This window comes from the organism of the source record quoted next, unplaced genomic scaffold (genome assembly GCF_019419815.1).
Source record: "Pyrus x bretschneideri cultivar Hongxiangsu unplaced genomic scaffold, Pyrus_bretschneideri_v1 Contig11, whole genome shotgun sequence".
NCBI classification, from domain to species: Eukaryota; Viridiplantae; Streptophyta; class Magnoliopsida; order Rosales; family Rosaceae; genus Pyrus; species Pyrus x bretschneideri.
Genome location: NW_025999402.1, coordinates 4,829,425 through 4,853,440, shown reverse-complemented (window position 1 = coordinate 4,853,440; position 24,016 = coordinate 4,829,425). Strand labels below are relative to the sequence as shown.

Here is a 24,016-nt window from a genome sequence, read left to right as displayed (position 1 = left end):
CATATCAATCTAAGCCGCGTGGATATTAAAAAATTAAAAAACAATTTCAAATTTAAAATTAAAAGCATAAATTTTAGGGTTTTAGTTTTTTTTTTATTTTTATTTTTTACTTTTAATTGTTAGGTTTTTTTTTTTTTAAATTTTAAATTCTTATATAATTTAAAAATTTTTAATATCTACATGAGCCCTATATTGGCACGTGACACTTGGTCATTATCCACCTAGGCGCCACGCCACTAGTTAACGGTTGACTTAACAGCAACCTTAAACTGTCCCAAAATTTTGACTTCAGCTACTACTTTAGGACGAAAAAAACTTGATGGATCAAATGTTGAAAACCAAGAAACTTAGTAAACTAAGATTGACCAGATTGACCATTTAAACTACTCTAATATGCAAAATAGTAAACTTGAACTTGATTGCGAACCGTTCACACTATCTTAACTAACTTGCATAACCTATATTTGTTTCATCATATTAATAAATAGAATTTTTTGGTTTTGGAAACTATAATTTGGGATGTGCTTCTAAGTTCCAACCTTGTCTCAACTTCTACTGCCACATCATCATCTCCCTAACAAGACTCCTTATTGGGACGGCCAGTAGCTCAACCAATCAATCTATAATATAATCCTCCATGTGATTCAACCCTCCAACAATTAGTACACGTCACTGTAATTTCTAGGTCAACCCTATTTTATTGTTCCTACTCCCTCGTGATCCTTCAAATTTTTCTCAGACTGCCCCTCCTCTAAACAAAATACAATTATGTTTAAACTAAATTATCATCAAAATTTTGTATTTAGGGGTTGACAATTTACATTACTAGTTATGTGTTTGTCGGTTTAGAGGAAATTAAACTAAATTCCCAAGTTAAATTTAAAATAATTAAGAAAAATGACATAGAGAAGAGTGCTTGAGTGAGTAGCGAACTAGGGTTTTGATTCCAAAATATTTTGAGTTGTGGCCATTTCAATATCATGTGATGTTATATGAGTGAACGTAATACTGAATAAGTTACTGACCTAAAAAGTAATAATGCATATTTTATATATAATACAGGTTAGATTGAAATTATACTGAAAAATCTCTAGTTTTTAAGTTGGAATTAGAAATTAAGGAGAATCCAACATATAACATTTTACATGCGTATATATATATTATTAAATTAATAGTAATCAGTCATGAGGTGATTAAAAACCATTTAGTACGGTTGTTGAGTTCGGCTCAAGCTCAACGTGACAATCGCACCCAACTATTCATTTTTCAATGCTCGAACGGTACTCGCTACTCTTTTTCCTTACTATATATGCCGAGCCACCCTTTCATTCACGAACACACAGACACTCACAAATTGATTAAGATCAAACAATGGCTATGAAAGCAGTGAAGATCCTGCAGTTTCTCTTCTTCATATGCCACTTAAGTCTTCAAGTCACGCATGCCTCCGATGGCGGATGGCATACTGGTCATGCAACATTTTATGGTGGCAGTGATGCTGTTGGCACAATGGGTAAGCTTGAAGTGATTATGTTCTTTATATAGTGCTTACGGTTAATCATTTCTAAATGCTAAATGAGAGCCGCTACGCTCACCAATTTTGTTCACCATTTGATGTTATAGTTTTCCTTTCATATACTCAAATTTCGGGTCTACTCTTATTTGTAGGAGGTGCGTGTGGTTATGGAAACTTGTACAGCCAGGGGTACGGGACTAGCACCGCAGCTCTAAGCACTGCTCTTTTCAACAGTGGTTTGAGTTGCGGAGCGTGTTACCAACTAAGATGCAACCATCAGAGTGACCCCAAATGGTGCCTCCCGGGCGGTGTCATCACTGTCACAGCCACCAACTTCTGTCCTCCTAATAATGCTTTGTCTAACGACAACGGTGGCTGGTGCAACCCTCCTCTTCAACACTTTGATTTGGCTGAGCCTGCTTTCTTGCATATCGCTGAATATCGTGGTGGAATTGTCCCAGTACTCTTTAGAAGGTAACATATCTAAACAAGATGAATTCAACTTATCAAGGATTTAATTGACAGTCTAACAACATAACATACCAGACCTGCTACTAACGAGAGAAAATTGTAATAGCTTAAAGACACATTTGTAGTGATTAATTAGTTGTAATTTTCTTGTTCAGGGTTCCATGTCTGAAGAAAGGAGGCATAAGGTTCACCGTCAATGGCCACTCATACTTCAACTTGGTTTTGATCACAAATGTTGGGGGTGCAGGGGACGTCCGTGCGGTGTCTATCAAGGGTTCTAGGACAGGGTGGCTACCCATGTCAAGAAACTGGGGCCAGAATTGGCAGAGCAACTCCTACCTCAATGGCCAGAGGCTCTCCTTCAAGGTCACCACTAGCGACGGACGCACCGTCACCAGCTACAATGTCGTGCCGGCTGGTTGGCAGTTTGGACAGACTTTTGAAGGTGGCCAGTTTTAGATCATTTCTGGAGAACAATTACAGATACAAAAATAGACTTATATATTCATAAATTAATTATCCATAAAACTGCTTTGCAGTTATCATCTTTGATTTTGTAAAAGTATAATATCACATCAATGATGTAGATGCAAATTTTATACATCCAGCTAAGTATGCCACTATGTTTATATATCTCTCTCATTAATTGTTTTTGGTAAATGCACATAATTAGAAAATAAATACAAAAAAAACTGGTTACAAACTATCAATAGACAATAAAACGAGAGAAAACCCGACAATAAACTGTATATTTGGAAAATAAATAGAAATAGAACCAGTTCTAAACATGTAACATCAAACACAACTTAGTGCTTCTTTATTGACATCTCAAAAGCCCTCAAGCTTCAATTTTTTTTCTCCAAACCTTTGTAACTAGATTCATTTGTGTATGTTTTCGTTTATTTTTGTTAAGCTTTGCTAAACATATGAAAGAGGACAACTTTTCCACCTTAAGGAACAATTCAATTAATTATGATCCTAGTAAATGAGGGATATAATTGCATCTAAAACGTGGCTTCTTTCACGAAATTAACTTAACATATCAAACGTTTTACTTACAAACACATCTCAAGAGGCAGCAGCTACTCACACTAAAACCACCCAAAGACACAATCCTCTTCTCACTCTTTTTGTCCATCACACAGCCAAAGGTTACATGCAAGATGAACACCAAAGACACTACCTCTCACCTAACAAAAAACCACCACTGTGCACATCAATCTTGCAAATGTATAAACGACTCAATAACTTAGTAACGAATATTTCACTCTTAAAACAATTTTCCCTCTCTCCACGCCAAGCTTTCCGCCGGTAACCAGCCAATGACCAGGATGGTCTCGTGGCCCCTTGCTCATCTCAGACATGTCCACAACCTTCACCAACTTGTTGGCAGCGACATGTTCTCTTGAACCTGAACTTGAGTCGCCCATGGATGTTGCTTTCTTTGACTTTTCATTTGGCATATGATCCCACAAGGATCTCCGTACGGTGCAGCCTGGCAGCCTAGAATATGACAGCTTCATGTACAAGACATTTCTCGATCCAAAGTCCCACACTCCGAGCTGTGCACCAGTGACTATGTAGACACCAGAGAGATCCCCTATGAAGGTTTCAGGGTTCTCGATTGGTGCAGTGCTCACATGAGAGAAGTTTTTCCATTTTACTGGTTCAAACCATCGGCTGTCCTGCTCTTCAGGTCCTTGCCACTTGGGAGCACCAATTGCCACATCACTGTCCCAATATGGTCGAAGGATCTTTGGAAGAGATGCTAAGTGTTGAAGATGGATACAAAGTCGATTCTGCTTGCTTCCTTCTAGATATAACCGTAGGCCTGTGACTGGCTTCCGTTTAACAGTAACCTGCACATTGTAAAATTTCATTGATGGGGATTACATGACATAACCAAGAAGGATGTGTAATTTTGACAACTAAGGTTTTTTTATCAAAACATGAATCAAATTCAGACTGCGAAATCACAAAAAATAATGAAATGGCTATTTATACATCTCAAGGACGTGATGTCCCACTGTCTCATACAATCCAGGCCCCGCCCAAAGAGAATGGAGCAAATTTTTGTCTCATTCTGTCCAAAGACAGATATATGCCTCCTAAAGGATGGAAGAGCTCAGCGAAGAGAGATTGATTGCTGGAAAAAGACGTACCTGTTCTTGGCTGACATAAAGCTTTTGCCCCATTATGCTGAATTGCAAGGATGGGCAAACAGGTTCCTTTCTTTGATGCCCAATATTTCTATCATATACAGGAGCCCAAATTCGAGAAATTTGAAACTCCAGGAAATATCTCAGCTCTTCTATTGGAGGCTTATCTACAAGAAGAATTTCAAAACCGTTTATCAGGATTACCTTACTGCTGACGCTAGAGCACACTACAGGAAAAAGAAAACTCTAATTGATCTATGACAATTTCATTTGTCGTACATTCAAGGTAAAGACCAATAGCTCGAGTCAGGTGCTCTTTTCCAGGTATCTCTTCCAGTAGGGCCGCTATAGGAAAAAATGTCATCTCAATTACATCTGGAGAGGAACGGACAGTTCTTGCCCATTGGGTGTGGTTTTGTTCCAGGTCGTCTCCTCCCCTTCTTCTGAAAATGACCGTGACATCCTGCATCAACAATAATTTAAGTTCGTGAGAAATAACATCTAGAACTAACACAACTCGGTAGCAAGGTGATTAAATTCAAAGGTATGCCAAAATCAAGGGCTGGGTGAGAGTTTACTCTCTACTTCTTATGTATTTAAGAAATGGTAAACTATATTATATGTAAGGAAAATAGAGGTTCAGAGACAGAAGCAACTATATACTTTTTTTAAATTTGTTTCTCATGATAAACCATCAAGCGCATCAGAGATACTGCAGACAAATAATAAATGCGTTACATACTTCTTTCCCAGCAAGATATGGTGCACTAGTGGGTTGAGGATATATCCCTTGACTGTTGAATAAACCAGGATCACCACCCTGAATGTATATATATAAAAAGTGATACTCAGAAATTAAATTTCAAGTAAAGACGGAGGCTATTAAGTAATAAAAAGGAAAAGAAACAAAGCGGAACTAGCCTTATCATTGAATTTCATTTGACCTGAAGTTCCATTGCTTTCTGTATCTGAGAACCTTTGAGTTCCAATGTCCCGGACATAGTTTTTGATCTCCATGGTAGACAATGGAGATGAATGGTGTTGTTTAACGTAAATTACATCTTTCCCACCAATTGTTACTGATGTTATGACATGCGTTCCAAAATTTTCAATAAAGCTATCAAGAAAGAGTGACCAGTTATTAGGAAACATTTGTAACTATTTCATCACTATATTTCTACTGAAGTTATACATAATCATACCTTGCCAAGGATGCTGGATCCCAACTACTCGGGACAGCCTGTTTAACATTTTCTTGCAACACTATTGGGGATTTGAAAAGTTGGACCTTAGCAAGTGGAATATAGAATCCATCCACACAAAGAGTCTTCGTGGCTGCAGCATCAATATGTTTTGAACCAGTGAAGCTAAATGCAAAGTTGAAACTCCCAAGAGGAAAGCTGCCAGATGCGTTAGACTTTTGATTGAAATACTCAACCATCTGCAACCATTTGCCACGAGGATCACATTAAATAACTTTGGGGTTCTCTCTCTCACACACACGCGCGCGAGCACACACACAGTGTTAAAAGTAAGCCACAGCCTCTTAAAAAATGCAACAGAGATAAATGCTGTTGAGCACAATCACCAATGTCTCAAAACCACTAAGATGCTGCTCTTGTTTGGTTGCTAAACTAGCTCATACAAGTACCTACAAGCTGAGCATTCAATCGCCCAGCTATTTCCTAGTCCATTACATTATTAAAAAGGTTTAACACGTTGTAGCTAGTGCATCGAGGGAAGTAATTTATGAACATTATTATCACACATGAACCGTGGCAGGACACAAAACATGGAGTCGGAGCCATATGGAGATGACCATTTTCCATGCCTTTACATTAAACCCATCCGACGCTAAAAACAAACACATTTATGAAGTTCCATTTAACTTTCTGCAACTACCCATCATTTCTTACTCAAATTTGCGAAATATTTCTCAAGAACATCAATCTCATAACTTAAACACGTATCCGCTTTCCCTACAGTCACATCATAGTAAAATGTTTGCAAAATTGCAACCTAAAACCAATTCACAAACTCTTACAACATCCACCTAAACCCTCATAGCAAACACAACAACCTAAGTACACAATCAAACAACAATCCCATAATACAATGAAACCGTAAGCATTACCTCATGGAAGCTGCAGACTCCAGAGCTCTGCCGGCCGCCGGCCTCCTGCGAATGCCTGATGTCCCTCGAAACACCCGGTACAACTATCTCATCATATAGGCAGATATCCCTGGTGCACTCCTCGTCAAGCTCCAGAATCCTGGTACCCACAGCTCCCTTACAGTATAGCAACCTTGTATCGAAGTTCACGTCGAAACCTCTTCCTAATGCCTGTACGGAGTTCACAGCTGTGTGCAAAGCTGCTGCATTTTCTCCCATTTCTCATCACACTACTGCCCCAAAACCCTCTCACTCTTCTTCTGATCACGGATGATAAAACCCGACCCCAAATTCGAAACACAAAACCCAGTTGCCTGTTCGGGTTCTGGAGCTCAATTCAAAGGACCAAGTTGGAAACTTTCCCAGAAACCCACAGGGGATTGGGAAATCGTGGCGTTTTCTGAATTGGTTTTTGGAGATTTCTCTGTTCGACCATTTTCCCGAGAAAGCTCGGGACTTGTTCTTCGGCTGACTTCTCTCTCTCTCTCTCTCTCTCTCTCTCTCTCTCTCTCTGTGTTCTTCGGCTGCTTTGACTCTGAAAAATCTTCGATTCGAACTCGATATGTCGAACAAGCCGGAGCTCTTTCTCCTTCCTCTAGATCTCAAAAATCCATGGAAAGATTATCCAATCTTTCTCATTCTCTTTCTGTGTGTGTACTTCTCCCACCCCTTCTCTCTCTCCAATTCTCCCTCTCTCTCTGTCTCTCTCTCTACAGTTCTCTCTTTCTCTCTCTGTAAATTTCGCTTACTTTTCTACCAGCTTCCGAGTTACAACGAGGAGACGGCATTGACTTCGAGTGTTTGTTTTTGATTCCGCCACGTGCGTTTCTGATTTGATCGGACGGCTTCCGACCGGTCAACAAAATTGCCGTCTTACACTGGGGTCAGGTCACACGTACGGGATTGGAGCTCGGTTGTTGTTGCCTTGTTGGTCTATTTCTATTTTTATTATTTTTATTTTGTTTTATTTTACTAATTTATTTTGATCCCAATGTCCTCATCAAGAAATTTCCAAAAAGACTAAAAAATGTGATAGTTCATATTTTTATTTGGTCAAAGAATTCAAATCACCTTACCGTTTAAAACTCCAAGGCATAACTATACTTCGGTGCATAGTAATTAAAAACTTTGAAATTCAAACTAAAATTGGACAACGAATCTGAAATTTAGAATCTTTGAGTTATCCGAATTTCACGGAAATAGAAATCCATAATAAATTTTCTTTGAAAAGTGCTTTTGGCAATTTGGCCAAAAACAAAAGGAAACGACTGGAAACTAACAGTCTTTTGGAAAAATCTCTACTAATTACTTGCTTATATGGAAAAGGAAAAGTCTTTCCATCAAAACTAAGGGAATGTCTTTCCATCAAAATAGGCCACAATTTCAATTAACTTCAAGAGCCAAATGTACAAGTGCAGTTTACTTAAAGGGTGTGTTTGTTTGACCGAATTAGGGGGGGACTGAACTAGACTAGACTAATTGCTAGTGTAGTCTCATGTTTGGTTTGCACAAGGATTAGGTTTAATGAGATTAGACCAAACACACTTCGACTAAGTCTTTCGTTAGAAGGGCTTAGCGAGACCCCCAATCAGTAAGGGATTGCTAAGACCGTTCGCGTCCTTTCCTCCTCGTGTCCTCGTCCAACCGTCCTCCTCGTGTCTTTGTTTTGGTTTGCTCGACCAACCTTGTCGGACCACACCATCGACAGCAACGATCGTCGACGAGATGTACAAAATCTCAGCTTTGCGCTTCTTTGGGTTTAATCTAAGCTACATAAAAGATGAGAACGACGACGATAGGTGCAAGGATGAGTCTGAGCTCTCCACTGCTGGCAGCATGGCCATTCACGTCAATTGGAGGATGGGATGAGGGTGGGTCATCGGAGAAGAGAGGTTCGGAGGAGGAGACGATGGTGGGGTCGAAGGAACATGGATGAATTTGGTTGACTGAGATCCGCAATTGAAAATGGAGGCTCGTGGCTGGAGGTTTGATTCGTAGATAGAGGCCTTAATGACGCAGATGGAGGCCTGATTTGCTTACCGTTCATGGGAAATATATTGCCAATGCGTGGCCTTTGAGAAATTGAGGTTGTAAATCTTTGGTTTTTAATAGAGAACATGAATTTTTGGGGTAGATTATGAGTTAATTTGCCAATTCTTCCTCTGGGTAATATGCAATTTAGAATTTGATTGTAGGTTAGTTGAAATTGATTGAAATTTTGGTAGAATTTGGGAATTGGAAATTTTAGTTGAAATTGACGTTGGTAGAATTTAGGAACTGGAAATTTTGGTTGAAATTTTGATGTTGGTTGAAATTGAAGTTGAAGCAAATAACAATAACATGGATATTTTTTTATATATCACCGGTTGTTTTTTTCCTTTTTTTTTATTATTTATAATTATTCTGTTTCTTAGTTCGACACTGCACCAAACGCTTCACTAAATCAGTCCAGCTTAGTCCCTCAAGCTAATCTAGTTCGAGATAGTCCGGTACAACAAACGCACCCAAAGAGACAAATGTACTTTTCCCTAAATATAGAAAGCCTCAAATTACCATTTTATTAGGTGCAGTTTACACATGACATTGCATCATTAGTAATAACATCACAAGGACATTGTACTTGTGCCTCTAAAGTCATCCTACACTTGAGATACTCATGATCACTGTTCTAAAAAAACCCGCCTAGTGCCGCTAGGTGCTAGGCGGTTGGCCACCGTCCCAATTAAAGTCTAGGCGTTTGAAAATTAAGAAAAGGCACCTAGACTGCCTAGGCACCCACTTAGCCCGCCTAGCTCGCCCAAACCCACCTAGGCACCCATCTAGGTTGTGACTCACTTAGACAGAATATAAATAACTTTCATTTTGCATTTTATTTTTCTCAATAAATTGTAAAAGACTTGTTCAATATTTAAATGAACACACATTATATGCTTGTTCCCCATTTTATCATTATGTTCCATTACTTCATAATATATATGTAATTTTATTTTGTAGTTTATATTGAAATTATATATATTTTAAGTATAAATAAACACTTATTTACACGAAATATAATAGATTTACTTTAAATCTGCCTAGGCACCCGTCTAAACTCCGCCTAGCCGTTAGGTCCCAGCTCGTCGCCCGACTAGTGCCTAGCGTCTTTTAAAACCTTGCTCGTGATAGTCCCACACTCTTATTGGGAACAATTTTCACGTGACATTGCATCATTAGTACATGACATCGTAATACGTTGTACTTGTGTCATTGAAGTCATCCTACACTTGAGATGCTCATGATAGGCCCACAATTTTATATAAAAAGGTTAAAACACATGACAATAAATGGTCAGCTTACAACACCACAATGACATCTCAGTTGTAAGGTACAAGTAAATTTTCTCTCCCTTCACTAAAGGAACCTTTGTCTATATGACACCCTTCAAACCAGAATAAAAGATAACATATCGTCGCTGTACCATCCGTGTGGTCACTATATTCCAGGTGGAGGTAATTTTCTTTGCTTTTAATGAGGGAACCTTAGTCTATCGCCAAAATAGTAGACAGTGACATGTGTATGACACCATTAAGACCAGAGGAAAGTGTCGAACATGGTCATGCATTGTTGCCTTCATCAGTCCTTCAAAGTCCCAATACCACACGCCAACATGCAAACACAGAGAGAGTGCAGGCACAGCACCATTGCACTCCTGCTAGGGTAAGGCACATGAAGGCCAAGCACTACTTTTCAAAAGAAATTACCAGGTGGTCCTTGGACCACCATTCACAAATATTTTCAAAGCTGATAACAAAAATAACGTGATTTCCGCACATCTTTTTCTTGTACGTTCTTGTTTAACAATACTTAAGTTCCAACCCAAATTTGCACGATAGACTGAAAATTGACTAACATAACTACTTGTAAGACTTTAGAATTTCAATTGACAAAATCTGTTACAAAGTGGTTTTGTTTTGCTGACAAATTATATCCAATTATCCATATAAAATCATAACTTGTCTTCAATTACTTCATCTCTACATGGCTGAAGCCGAGCGTTTTGGGGACTCCCTTACAAATCATCTCGTTCCTCAAACGCTCAACGTCGTCCCATCTCTCTGCTTCTGCATAGATGTTTGACAACAAAACATAATCTGCATCCCTTGGAGGCTCCAATTTCGCAAGCTGCCGAAAGCTTTGTTCCGCCAATTCTACGTTTCCATGCACCCTACAAGCACCCAACAAGGTCCTCCACAGCAAGGAGGTTGCGCCGCTAGGCACAGTTTTGATCATCTCGTAGGCGTCTTCAAGCAATCCCGTTCTGCTGAGAAGATCAACCATGCAACCGTAATGTTTATTGTCCGGCATAATGTTGTATTCTTGAATCATGTGATTGAAATACCGGCGTCCTTCTTCCACCAAACCTTTGTGGCTGCACGCAATGAGAACGCCGATGAATGTAATCCGATTAGGCCTGACTTCGCCATGCTGCATTTCCATAGTTTTGAACAATTTCAGAGCCTCGTTGCAGTAACCATGTACGGCCAGACCCACAATCATCGCGTTCCAGCAGCCGACGGGTTTCATTTTCAGCTCATGGAACACTTCCCAGGCTGAATTCAATTTTCCGCATTTCGAATACATATCTACAAGGGCAACCCCCAAATACCCTCCAATCTTATGGTGCTTCAGGGACTCGTGGATCTTCCTTCCAATCTCCAACGCGCCGGTTTCAGCACAAGCACCCAAGATTGATATGAGCGTTACTTCAGTAGCTTCCACCTCGGCAACTTGCATTTCATTGAAGAGCTTCAATGCTCCATCGTAATCTCTAACCTGAACATACCCAGCAATCATAGAATTCCAAGAAACTGAATCTTTCCCTGTCATTTCTCTGAACACCATTTTCGCAGCCTCAATGTTGCTCAACCTAACATGCCTTGCCAACAAAGTATTCCAGGAAACCACATTCTTCTCAGGCATCGATCGAAACAAAGAATCAGAGGATTCGAAGTCGTTAACCCGATCATAAGCCGATATCATAATATTCCAAGAAGCAACACTTCTCTCAGTCATTTCGTCGAACACGCACCGCGCAAGTCTCACAAACCCACACTGACAGTACACAAAAAGCAACGAATTCCGCACATACAAATCACGATCGAACCCCAACTTCAAAACCCGGCAATGAATTTCCCCTCCCTTTCTATCCAGCCCAAATCCGTGCGATTTCAAACCATCTTTCATCTGCTTCACCACTCTGGCGCAAGCCTTGAGCGCGAAATTGAAGGTGAAGTGATCAGACCCAACACCCATCTCCTGCATACGGTTGTAAATTTGTATTGCTCTGACGGGGAAGACGCTGTTGCTGTAAGCTCTGATCATGGTGTTGCAGACGAAGGGGTCGTCCATGGCGGTCTCTTCGAACAGGGCATGGGCGTGCGCCAGGCATCCCAGCGGCGACAGCGACGCGAAAGCAACGAGCTTTCCGACAATGGGTTGGTGAGAGAAGAAGAGACCTGCCTTCGTGAGGAAAGCTTGGGCCGATTCGACTTGCGCCATGGAAGAGAAATGTGGAAGTTGCAGAAGCTTGGAGAGTGTGTGGGAGACGGCGAGGTTCACACTCAGCATCTTCCATTCCGAAAGCTCTGAGCTTTCTCGACAGCTGATTGGGATTTGATTATGTATTTGAAGAGTCCCGAAACGACGACGTTCGTATCCGATGTTATGACCATGGTAACCCTCTATTAGCAAACTATTTTGGCTGGAGTTTCTTTACCTACAAGGCTACAAATGTAAATACACGGAATGATTTGGCATAAAAGAAGGGGTTCCATTTGATGAGAAGAGAAAATTGTTCCTTTACAATAAGGTCACCTCCTACACAACAACCAACCTCAATTTTTTTCTGTTTATTTTCTTGATGAATTTTCCACCCATCAAACACTATTTGATTTCGTGTTTTCTCGTCTTTTGCACATCATATCATCGTTTTTCGAGTGATTGATCACGAATTCACTAAAATTGTATCTACGATCGTGTGTCTGCCTAGTTCCTTTCAGTTGGAACAAGATGGTTTCCAAAAATATGTTGCCTGCTCACTGTGAGCTCTTGGTCCTCTTGGCATTGAACAGTTGCCTGAGGAAGGCGAACTTCCCTCTTGTCCTGGCAGATAATTCAGTCATGGTACCGTTACTTGCTGCTGCTTCTTTCATGTCAGTGTCTGGTATCGGCGGTGAGGGTGGTGAGAGTTTGAAGAGGAACGAATTGAGCATGCGGATGATCTGGCTGAACGTAGGCCTTAGATTGGGGTCCTCAACCCAACAGGACTGAATGATAAATGCAAGATCGGGCGATATGTCCTCCGGAAGTAGAGGCCTCTCTTGCTGCATTCTCAGACAACAATGCAAGAGTAAGCAACATAAAAAAGAATACTGGTTTTAACAGAAATGACAGACTGCACAGAATGACCGAATGCATTAACAGAAATAACAGATTGAGTTGTTATACCTTGAAAGCAGCAGCATAAGCGGCCTGCAAATTGGACATGCCTTCGAAGGGCATGCGGTTAGTCAATAATTCCCATAAGACAATCCCAAAGCTATATACATCGACCTTGTTATTGTAATGCTTCTTCTCTCCCTGTCGCAAAGTTACTGTGCTATATAGCTGCAAGATACATTAAAGCAGATCAATATAGCTTTTAAGCAGATTCAGAAACAAAAACCAACCAAAAGGACCTGAATGGAACTACAAAGCTTGACTCATCAGCACATAACGTTGCATGATTGATAGTGTTCTAACATTTTGTTAAATGATACTTGGGATACATGGTAACTAGTTCAACGTATTATACAAACCCTAACTCACCCCCTCCAACCCTAATTAAAATAGAAACCACGAACAGCGAAATTAGAATCCATATGTAACAGTTAAATATCTGCATCAAGTCATTATCAATGTCTATGTTTCTGCGTGTAGGAAAGTCCTTCCAAACCCAAAATCAGCCCCAGCAACCAGAGTAGTTATGGACAAATCAAGGTTTAAAATTATTCTGGCAATATTCGTATTTCAAATGAAGCATTTTCAAACCTATCTATCATAGATACACAATTGAAATGCACCTATAAATACGTTCAGAAGGCAGAACGAGAGTAATAACTTATTGTTCTGCATTCTACTCAAACAACCATGCAACGTTTCCAAAACAAAAAGGCTAGACCTGTCCAGTTTATTCAACCAAATAAAAGTTCTTGTATCAGCGATTAAAAGTAATATAAAACGAGCAAGATAACATGTTGACAAACCTCAGGAGCCATCCAGCGGTAAGTCCCAGTTTCTGCTGTCATCATCTCTGTAACCGTTTCTTCTCTTGCAAGACCAAAATCTGCAAGCTTTACATGTTTCTGATTCGCCGTAAGCAACAAATTGTCTGCAATATGACATTTCATATGTATCATTAAAAACCATAAGAATAATAATACTAATTGAGCCACATAAAAATGCTTCAATGTGATCCACGAAAACGAAACTTACTAATTTTCAAGAGTAATGATACTAAATTGAAAAACCAGCATCACATAACCCAGCTGAAAATAAAAAGGGCAAGCATCTAGAACTAAAGTACAGCCTAGTCTTGCCAAGTGAAGCTGCATTCTTTTACCATTTATCATTTCAAAACTGTTGGTCCTAGGATAGCATAAACTGATCATATGAAAGCAACTTTCCGAACTAAATGGAAGTCCAACAAAAAGAATAATTCAACTTGGAGAAAACTGTAAGCAACATCTGCGGCAAGGGGGAAAACTTCTAGATCAAGCACCACTGCAATTTCGTCAAATTTATTTAACAGAACCATAAAAAGAAAGAGACACAATGTTTCCTTTATAAGAATTGGATTATTTACTTAATTTTATTTATTAAAAAAATGTCTGTCAACTGAAAAAGTAGGGTAGTGCTATCCCAGCACCATTTTTACCTCCCTCACACCCCTCTCAAATTCAGGCCATTGGATTGGATGAATTGAAGAAGATCAATGGACAAAAATTAACAAGGGTGTGTGAATAGCACTATCCGATAAAATATAAACAAGCCAATTGTTCCACTACACATTATCCAGCAATAAAAAACCACAGAAGTGAAGTACAGCTCAAACTAGCAATACGGTACCCGGCTTTAGATCTCTATGTATGATCCCATTGGCATGTAAACATTCCATAGCGTGAGCGATGTCAAGAGAAAATTTAATGGCTACGTGGAGTTCTAATGGATTTGGACGAATACTCATCAGGTACTTCCTAAGTGACATCCCAGGTAATAGCTCAGTAACTATCACCATAAGCGGCTCCTTACAAGCTCCAATAAACTGTAGAAAGAAGAATTAAATTAAGAATTCCAGTGAAACAATATGAAAGCCAACGGTTTGCAAACCGTTTGAGCATGCATGAACTAAAGAGGACATGTTTAATCACGGCACTTACCTTAACAAGATTTTCGTGTTTTACTCGGGACATCATATTAACTTCACGGGCAAAACGACTCTCAAGCGCAGCTCTTTCTTCAGTAGTGCTCCCACGATGGAGGACTTTGACAGCAACAATTCGATCACCGTATCTGAAAAATCGTTAGACTACATGTACATAACTAATACACTTGATAACACACAGACCACTCACAAACATTCCTCGCAATAACACAATGGTACAACCTAATTCATCTGATGACACCAAAATCAGTAACTCTCACAAATCTACAAAAAAAACTTTTCAGCTGATAACCAGGACTTGCATTCATCCAAATAAAACGTTAATCAAGAGCAAATTAATCTCGAAGAAGTACATTACATTTTTTTACCAAACACAGCAAGCAAAGTAAATAGCAACTAAGTTGAGAGCATAAGAGTTGACTGAAAAGGAATTGAGACTGACCTTCCTTCATAAACCTTGCCATGTGCTCCCTCACCAATTTTCGCCCCGATAAACAACAATTTCGGGTCCACCAGCAAATTCTCGTCAATTGTCAGCTGCTGGGCAGCAATCAAACCATTCTGCGAGCCCGAGTTGGTCTCGACATCCACGGACTTCCTCAAAACGGCTTGCTCGCGCTCCCTCCCTTCTCTTCCGCCGCTCCTCACGCTGCAACTCATGCTGCAACCCTCAGACAATTCCAGAATTCCCCATTCCAACCATCTTTTCCACCTTAATCACAAAATCCACATCATCCCAAATCAATTTTCCGACCCTTCATCAAGTTTAACTCAACATTTTCTCCAATTTCCACAAAACCAACATCACAAAAAAACCCAATTTCTCCAAAGATTGAAACTTTCTTATCCAAACTAAACATTCAGAGCAGATTCTACTCCCACTACTACCAGAACTCCACGAATTTATATCACAAAAAGGAAAGAAAAAACAAGGGGAAATTGCTACAAAGAAAAAGCAGTCAATTTTTTGATTTCCCAAAAAAAAAAATATCTAAAATTCAAACATGTAAGAACAACTTTGCTTGAGGTGGAAGACTCGTCGGTTTATAAAAGGAATTTTACAGCATAGAAAAACCAGATAAACGGGCAAAAAGCAACTTACAGTCGACGCTAAATTTTCCCGAGAAAATTTATCCGAGAAAAAGATAATTCCAATTAAAATATCAGTAATAAAGCAAAGAATCGCGACCTTTAACGTCTAATTTTTAGCTCGGAGCTTCTTTTTCTTTTTCTCTTTGAACTTCGACACGAAAAAGGAAAAAAACCCTAACCTAGAAAGCACGAGAGAGATAGTCTAATCTCTGTTTTCTGAGCTTCGCTTTCCTTTCTCTCTCTAGAAATCGTGGCGTTTTCTCTCTCTACCCACTGAGGAGGAGAGCTCCGACGAGAGATAAAAAGTCCGAGAGTGTTCCGACGAGGGTTTAAAGTTCAAAACTTTAGAGGTGAGAGTAAAAAGAGGAAAGTGATGTGGCGAATGGCTAGGGGACACGTGGAGAGCATACAAGAAAGGTTTGCTCGTTGCGGGCGTGGCATCTGCGATATGGACGTTCATGGTCCCTGGCAAACGGATGTGTTTGTGCTGTGTATGTCGTTTTCGTATTGTACTCGTTATTATAATAGATTATGTTATTCTCGTTATTTTAACTGGTGACCTAACAACGGTCTAATTTATTAACAGATTCTTAATGAGTGATTTAATAACATTCCGACTCCTTAACAAGTTAACTCGAAATATGTTACTTTTTGTGTTATTTCTTATCAGATTAATGGTTCGTCCAAGAAATTGCTAGCCTAGTCGAGAGGTTGCTTAGATGGAGAAGTCATGTTGTGACAAAGGCATCTTGTTCGGCTCGGCTCGGCTTGCGCTTGGATGGGAAGTTGATATGTCCTATTCATGAGAGTTAGGCCAGTCGGTTTACAGTATTTGAGACTATTCGTGTTCAAATTCTCATTTTTGTAAAGTAGAATAATTTAAAATATCATTCTGTTAAAAAAGAATTACAATGAAAGCTACAAGGCGTTACAATTAAAACTAAAAATAATTAAAAATACTTATGCGTGAAGAGTTGTGTAAAGTCACATAATAGATCCGTATAATTGTTTAATATCGAATACACTATCAACGTAAATCTGACTTAATTACATTAGTAGATATACTGCTAGTGGCTCCGCTCCCTTGATATTAGTTGTATAAAAATTTGAAAATAAGTTGGGAGTTAGGACAATTTTTTTTGGATTTGGATCCCATCCGGATCTAAATTATGGGGATCCTAGGGATTCTCACATATTAGTCATTCATTCTGCATCGTGTGATCAGAAATCATTTGACTTTTTTTATTTAAAATTAAACACAAATAGTACATGACAAAAATTAACTGTATGATATACGATGAACGACTAAAATATAGGGATCCTTATAATTCCCACAAAGTGGATCCGAAGAGGATCCTCTTCCATCTTTTTTATCCATTGCTTTTTTCAAATCTATTTATCATAGTATTTAATAAATGAATGAAAAAGACAACTTTGAATTTTCTTATGAAGTAAGTGGGAGTATTTTTCTGTATGGGACGTCGGTGTTGATATTTCTTTAAATTTGTATGAACTCAAATGTGTCTATTTTATTGACCTAAAAAGAAAATGTGTCTATTTTGATTTTAAATGTCAATCTTTACACCTTGATAAGGAGAGGGCGGCCATTGGATATTAGGGATTGTGATATTTCTTGACACTTGAGTTTGTTTCCAAAGTCTTGTTTTTGTAGTTGTTAGATGGAATTTATTTGTGTTTAGATATTACTTGGTTCACCTAATTCACCTATTCAAGTGAATATAATACAATATGATATGGTGGACTAAGACTTATTCAAAGTTAAAAGGAATGAAAAACCAATTCTCATATATTCGCTTACATGAATATTTGAAAATGTTATTCGATTTTTATGGATTTACAAAATGTTATATGTAGCGATTGTGTTGTTACTGGCACTCTACAAAATTTATTATGCATTCTAAACTTGTCACCGATTCACAAAATTTTAGATATAACAATTGTATTGCATCAAAGATTGTATCAACGTGGTACAATCAAATAGACAAAAATTTGGTCGATAAAATGATACCAGTCATTGCTGGTGATATGAATTTGAGGTTGGCCTTGGTAGTAAAATTAATGATTAAAAAAAATCGTAAACAACAGGAGTTGTATTGTCTTGGTGAATAAGTTCTTCATTTTCAACTCATTATGTCATTCCCACCCCCCCGGCCCCCCCCCCCCCCCCCCGGGGTTCAAATGCTCCCTCTCCCCTCAGTGTAGCTTAAAGTAGTAAAACAACTAGTTTTGAACTCAAAACTAATGATCGTTCAAATAGGTCCATATATAAATTGAGATGTGATGTCCTTAGATGAATTGGGCCAATTCATAAGGATAAGATAGTGCGCATTATTTTCTTGCACTCAAATTCGAATTTCAGTTCTTAACGTATCAATGTCAACTACCTTAGTATATCCTTAAGGCCTAAGGGTTTGGTTTTCAAGTAAAATTCTCAAAATAACCATGCCATAAACATGGGTCAGAAAAAGAAAAGTAAATATTTTGACATATTATTTGGTGCCAATTTGTATTACCATCATCACAAGAGTAAAATTCTCTTCTTCGTATTCTCATCTTTTTCCCTCTTTTCCTTTTATATTTTTTTTTTATCTTTTTTTTTATTATATAAAAGAATCGATACAAAATATTAATGTAGTTTAATTATAATCTTTCAAATAGATCGAATAAAAAGAAGAGAGAGATTAAGACAAGAGAATATCGTCTTCTGTCCATGATGGTGTGGGAGCTTTGTCCCCGAAGAGGACTTTTCAATGTTTTGTGCCTAGAAGGCTTGGAGCGTTGGTTTTGGAGCCTGGGAGAAATATCTTAATTTTGAAATTTGCACGTGCAAACATTCTAGTGGCCTGTAATACATTATGAACATGAAATAATAATATAAATAAATTGAGTAATGCACTTCCAATAAATTCATGACACTTGAGAGCGACACGTGACACGTGAGTGAGGATTGTGGTATGGCCGCATGGGCCATGACTTGACCCGGAGGATTTGAGGGTGTGGAGAGAGTTTGGGCCCCTTGGGAAGACCGGGATGTATGGGGTGGGGGGTTGGTTGGGACCAGTTGAGTGAGTCGGCCTTAGAGGGTGGGCCTACTGGGCGTGATTTTTCTTCTTTTAAGTTTTGACATGTATGTGACATGAGTGGATATGGGTACCCACAGGTCCCATCGCCATCTGATTGGAACAAGTGTGTGGAGATTCTTACACTCAGATTATCCGTGCAGGAATGAAATTCATTGTGAATCTTTGAGCCCAAAGCTTTGGAGCGAAAAAGCTGGATTATTACCATTCAGTATTATGATTTGATGATATTTTATTTTGTTTGAAAGTAAAAGATCTTAAGTTTGAATATCGTGGATGACGAATTCGATACCAAATTAAGTTGTACTAAACCCCTCCTCACCTTAGTGTAAAAATATCGATGTACTAAAAAAAAAAAGCTGGATCGTTTATTGTTTTTATAGAACAAGGTGCTCGTCAATTTCTTTGAATTAATATCCTAAATATTTTTTATTTGGCTAATATTTTGCAAAGATGATCTAAAAAATGCAACTTGAAAAATAGACAATTTAAATTGTTTAAGTTTGATGTGGTGTGAAGCCTACAACTAATTCATATGTTCAATAAAAAAAAAGACCCCTTCACTTAAGGGCCTCTAGTATAGACATATACATGTCTCTATATTTTTGCAAATATAGGGACTAGTTGTGAGGCCTACTCCCCAACAAATCCAAGTTGTCTATTTTTAAATCTCCATTCATGGATTATCCTTACAAAAAATCAAATCGGTCCGAAACCATTTAGTCATTTGATTCTCATGATGAAATTCAATGTTTTTAGAACATAGTGTTCGTATCAAATTTTTAACTCAATTGGCTACCTAAAACATTCATTTCCTAATTTAACTAATATTTCAAGAATGATTTATGAAATACAATTTAAAAAATAAACAATTTAGATCGTTGAAGGCCAACATGAATGAGCCCCACACCTATCCTCATTTAAAAAAAAAAAAATTGAAGATCCCTATAGATTTCATGTTTATCCCCATCATGGGCTTTAATTTCAGCTTCCAAGGAACTATTGATTGTGTTAATCCAATTTTTCCATTGTTCTGTCGGCTTTACCGTACGAATTTGAAATAGCGCCGTAATCGTAAACTCGATGGCCGAGAAAGCCAATGGAGTGGTGGAGCAAAAACCGAAGCAGCAACCGGTGATGAGGCCCAATCCTTTCCACGAAATCAACCTCAAATGGCAGCGTCATTGGGAGGATATCAGACTTTTTCGAACCCCCGATGAAATTGATACCTCCAAGCCCAAATACTATCTTTTTGATATGTTCCCTTATCCTAGGTCTCTCGAATTTTCACGAACTCTATCCCTTTGTTGTTTATTTAGTTTAAATTGCAAGTGCAAGTGATTGTTTATGTAGAAAATATGAAGATACACTTAATTTTAAAAAGTGATTGTTTGAGCAATTGTTTTAACTGAAAAACTTAAACTTTATTAATTTATATGCCTTAGGGAAATTCCAGCGCCAGGGTTCTAAGTGTTGTTCCCGTGGATGAGGTCCTGAGGATGCCTTTTGGAAATTCCAGGAGGGATGTTCCCGTGCATGAGTAGGTAGAGAAGAATATAGCTCTTCAAGGATTCAATCACCATCTAAATTTTCTGAAGGTCCATTTTTGAATTGGTGAGTACTTAAATCACCATCCTTATTTTCTTCTTTCTTTCCAGAATTACAAACAATGATGGGGCCTTTAGAGAGTTGCTGCAGAATTACACATATGATATGTGTAATGTACTTTGTTGGTCATATGAGAAAGGTTTCATTTCATGCCAACATTATAGTTCCTCTACCCTAACATCTTTCCAAATGTTACTGATCCAGTAGTCTGGAAGCCACTTTTAATTACATCCCCTTATCCATTGTTTGCCTTCTTTGTTTGGTTGCAGGATAGCCTGGCTCCCGACGATAACAGACTGGCACCTGGCATGTCTTACGGAAATGGAGCACAAACGAGCATCTGATGTAGTGATGTGCCTCCTGGTTTTGGTTGATGAGATTTCATGCATTTCAGTTTTCACAGTTACTCAAGAGTTGTTTCCTATAATGTAAAGGTACAATTACTGTTTGGAATTTTTCTGCAATATATTTATATTTGTTATCTTTTCTTTAACAGTTTGTCTATCTCATGACAATTCATTTTTACTACCAAAATAAGGAAAATTATGGACATATGAAACTAATGCATGCAGAATACAAACGCAAAAGGGTAAAAAAAAACTTTGTATTCTGTGCTGTTATGTAGAAAATGCCTTTCTCAGGTACAAGGCGCGTGCAGAAAAACTAGTACTAGTTAAATCCAAAACCTCATCTCTGCTAGATAAACCAAAGTGTCCGTATTATTTATTGACTGCTATATATTGTTGACTTTTTAATTTTAATTTTTTCTTTTAATGTCGAGAAAAACATGTCATTGGTTTAGACACGTTAAAACTATTTAAAAATATATATTTTTTCTTGTTGTATTAAGACGAATTTGGCAACTACTTTTATTTTTTTTTAAATAAAAAATTGTTGATTTTCTTATTGTATTGGTAACTACTTTTAGTTTGGTAATTTTTTAATAACTACTTTCAGCTTGTAATGAAAATATTTAACAACAAAGAAATCAACAGTCTTTCATAACACTGTCTTAATTTAAAAAAAAAAAATTTAAAAATTGAAAACTCATTTGATAACTACTTTCAATTTAAAAAAAAATAAACAACCAAAAAGTGAAACTACTATATTCAGCTCTTAAAATTTCGCTTTTAGTTTCATATTCTTGAAAAATCATAGTTTGATAAGAAAAGAACAACACTTTTCTTTTTCATTTAAAAAAAATAAGAACAACTGACAGCAAACTATGGTTATCCATCTATTTTGGGAACCGGAAAGACTCACAGAGACATTTCTAACACGCAGCCTGAAGCAACCTAAAATGTGAAAGTTGATCACCTAAACATATCCCACACTTTTTGAATGAACACATCGTTCTCTCCCATTCATCCTCATCCCTACATCCCAATTCCCAAGTTAATTCCCAGCCCTCTTTCCCGCTCTTATACTGATTAACTAATCTTGCATGAACATACGGATTATCCGACGTGGTTAATGGAAAAATGCCACTTTTTGGGCCAATAATGTTCCAATTCAGCTGTATAGGTACACCTTGTGGACGAAAGACCGACAACAATCTTTGATGCAGTGGATACCTAATTCTGCTGTGATCATCTGGAGTGAGAAAAACGTGATCGTTGTTTATTAGCCAACTAGACAAAATAAAATATCGACATTGCTGGGCCACTGAAACCCTATTCCACGTCACATATGGTGTGACATCCCACATCGTGCAGGGGAGTGATCCTTATATGTAAATTCTCATCCCTACCTAGCACAAGGCTTTTTGGGAGCTCACTGGCTTCAGGTTCCATGGGAACTCTGAAGTTAAGCAAGTAGCGCACGAGAGCACTACTAGGATGGGTGACCCATTGGAAGTTCTCGTTCCCAGAAACAAAACCTTGAGGGCGTGGTCGGGACCCAAAGCGGACAATATCGTGCTACGGTGGTGGAGCGGGCCCGGGAAGTGGTCCCCCCGGGCCGGGATGTGACATATGGGTAGCCATCTTACGTTGCATGAATCCGTCATATTTTGGACCCACGTCGGTGTGATACATATGCCATGTCATCTACAATGCAACTATACAGGTGGTGTGTCTAGTGGCAGATTATATATCCTCTCGTACTAGCTTCTAAACATTGATGAATATGGAGTCCATTGAAATTATAAGGGCTTAAACCTGTTTGAGGAGGAGCAAATTTTATGGTATGAATATATTATTTCTGTAGCGTTTTGTGCCAGTAGTATAATGTTGGTGCTTTATATTTGAGTTAAAATGTCTTTCAAACACCTTTGATTTTCTTAATTTGGAAATTAGTCGAAAGTTGAAAAGACAATAAAATGGGCAGTGCATGAGTCAAAGTAATACAAATTTGAAGGTCACGAGCAACGCCAGTCCATCTTTCCAATCCGAAAGGCAGGTATATATTTTCAATCTGAATTTGATGTGTTTTCATCACTGTTCTAAAAACGGCGCTAGGTGATTGGTTACCGTCCCAATTAATACCTAAACGTATAAAAATTAAGAAAGGTAAGGGCACACATACTTGTTGAGGCGCCTGCCTAGACCGCCTAGCCAGTTTAGACCTGCCTAGGTTGCGACTCACTTAGGCAGAAAATATATAACTTTCATTTTACATTTTATTTCTTTTAATAAATTGTAAGAGACTTGTTAAATACTTAAATGAGCACACATTATATGCTTGTTTCCCATGTTTTCATTATGTTCCAATACTTCATAATATATGTGTCATTCTATTTTATAGTTTATGATAAAATTATATATATTTTATGTATAAACATACACTTATTTACATGAAATATAATGAATTTAGTTAAATCTTCCTAGTCCGCCTATGCGCCCAGGCGCTAGCCTCAGCTCGTCGTCTGACTAACGCCTAGCGTCTTTTAGAACTTTAGTTTCAATTAAAGGTGTTAACCTCATGCAATAGGTAATGCTAGTCCACCTTAGTTGTATATGATTAATACCCTCAGTGAAACTTTGTTCGAACCCAACATTTCTCTTTATAAATTCAACTTATAATTTTTTTTTTATTTTGAAATTTATATTATACCCCATATACTAAATAGGTTTAAAAAGAAAAAGCCAAAAAACTGTCGATTAGTGAAAGTACGTCTGATTACTTCATCCTCACCCCTCCACAAAAGCACCCCCTCTCTCAAACCCCTGACCGACGAAACCCTTGTCATTCCTATTGAATGATTTATGAGTTTCAACCTCAAATTGGTTGATCACAAAATAGTCAATTTTTTTTTGTGAAAATGAAGAAAGAAGAACTAGGATCCTACATACATACTCATTGAATTAATTTTAATGATTGAGATTAAAGAAATTGACTTAATTAGATGATATCTCTTAATCGATTTATTATTATAGCGTTGAAGTATTGCAATAAGACCTAATTGGGCCTTAGATTATATCATCTAATTAGATG

The 24,016-nt window shown here is 38.1% G+C and overlaps 4 protein-coding genes and 1 pseudogene across 7 annotated transcripts; 2 read left to right on the top strand and 3 right to left on the bottom strand.

The window, feature by feature from the left end:
• The first annotated feature begins 1,328 nt into the window (after positions 1-1,328).
• Positions 1,329-2,620, top strand: LOC103938614 (expansin-A4-like). The gene is made up of 3 exons (XM_009348638.3): positions 1,329-1,513; positions 1,669-1,990; positions 2,143-2,620. The coding sequence occupies exons 1-3, from the start codon at positions 1,372-1,374 to the stop codon at positions 2,444-2,446; spliced, it is 768 nt and encodes a 255-aa protein (XP_009346913.1). The 5' UTR covers positions 1,329-1,371; the 3' UTR covers positions 2,447-2,620.
• A 370-nt stretch (positions 2,621-2,990) lies between these two features.
• On the bottom strand, positions 2,991-6,572 carry LOC103938615 (MACPF domain-containing protein CAD1). The gene is made up of 7 exons (XM_009348639.3): positions 6,281-6,572; positions 5,349-5,587; positions 5,068-5,263; positions 4,889-4,966; positions 4,426-4,609; positions 4,150-4,313; positions 2,991-3,846 (listed from the first exon to the last, which is right to left on the bottom strand). The coding sequence occupies exons 1-7, from the start codon at positions 6,536-6,538 to the stop codon at positions 3,229-3,231; spliced, it is 1,737 nt and encodes a 578-aa protein (XP_009346914.2). The 5' UTR covers positions 6,539-6,572; the 3' UTR covers positions 2,991-3,228.
• A 3,644-nt stretch (positions 6,573-10,216) lies between these two features.
• Positions 10,217-12,034, bottom strand: LOC103938618 (annotated as a pseudogene).
• A 73-nt stretch (positions 12,035-12,107) lies between these two features.
• LOC103938616 (serine/threonine-protein kinase STY13) lies at positions 12,108-16,205 on the bottom strand. 2 transcript variants are annotated; one of them, XM_009348641.3, is made up of 7 exons: positions 15,970-16,205; positions 15,223-15,492; positions 14,776-14,908; positions 14,465-14,660; positions 13,603-13,727; positions 12,806-12,964; positions 12,108-12,681 (listed from the first exon to the last, which is right to left on the bottom strand). In XM_009348641.3, the coding sequence occupies exons 2-7, from the start codon at positions 15,438-15,440 to the stop codon at positions 12,394-12,396; spliced, it is 1,119 nt and encodes a 372-aa protein (XP_009346916.1). In that variant the 5' UTR covers positions 15,441-15,492; positions 15,970-16,205; the 3' UTR covers positions 12,108-12,393. The 2 variants fall into 2 exon arrangements, with proteins under 2 accessions (XP_009346916.1, XP_048431505.1); XM_048575548.1 differs by lacking the exon at positions 15,970-16,205 and having other exon boundaries at positions 14,776-14,879; positions 15,223-15,365.
• Positions 16,206-19,524: 3,319 nt separating this feature from the next.
• On the top strand, positions 19,525-22,390 carry LOC125471840 (leucine--tRNA ligase-like). 3 transcript variants are annotated; one of them, XR_007253919.1, is made up of 4 exons: positions 19,525-20,247; positions 20,632-20,720; positions 20,851-21,015; positions 22,106-22,390. XR_007253919.1 is itself a non-coding variant. In XM_048572686.1 (3 exons), the coding sequence occupies exons 1-3, from the start codon at positions 20,057-20,059 to the stop codon at positions 20,853-20,855; spliced, it is 285 nt and encodes a 94-aa protein (XP_048428643.1). In that variant the 5' UTR covers positions 19,600-20,056; the 3' UTR covers positions 20,856-21,074. The 3 variants fall into 3 exon arrangements, 2 of the variants coding, with proteins under 2 accessions (XP_048428638.1, XP_048428643.1); XM_048572686.1 differs by lacking the exon at positions 22,106-22,390 and having other exon boundaries at positions 19,600-20,247; positions 20,851-21,074; XM_048572681.1 differs by lacking the exons at positions 20,632-20,720; positions 22,106-22,390 and having other exon boundaries at positions 19,571-20,247; positions 20,851-21,074.
• Positions 22,391-24,016: the final 1,626 nt, after the last annotated feature.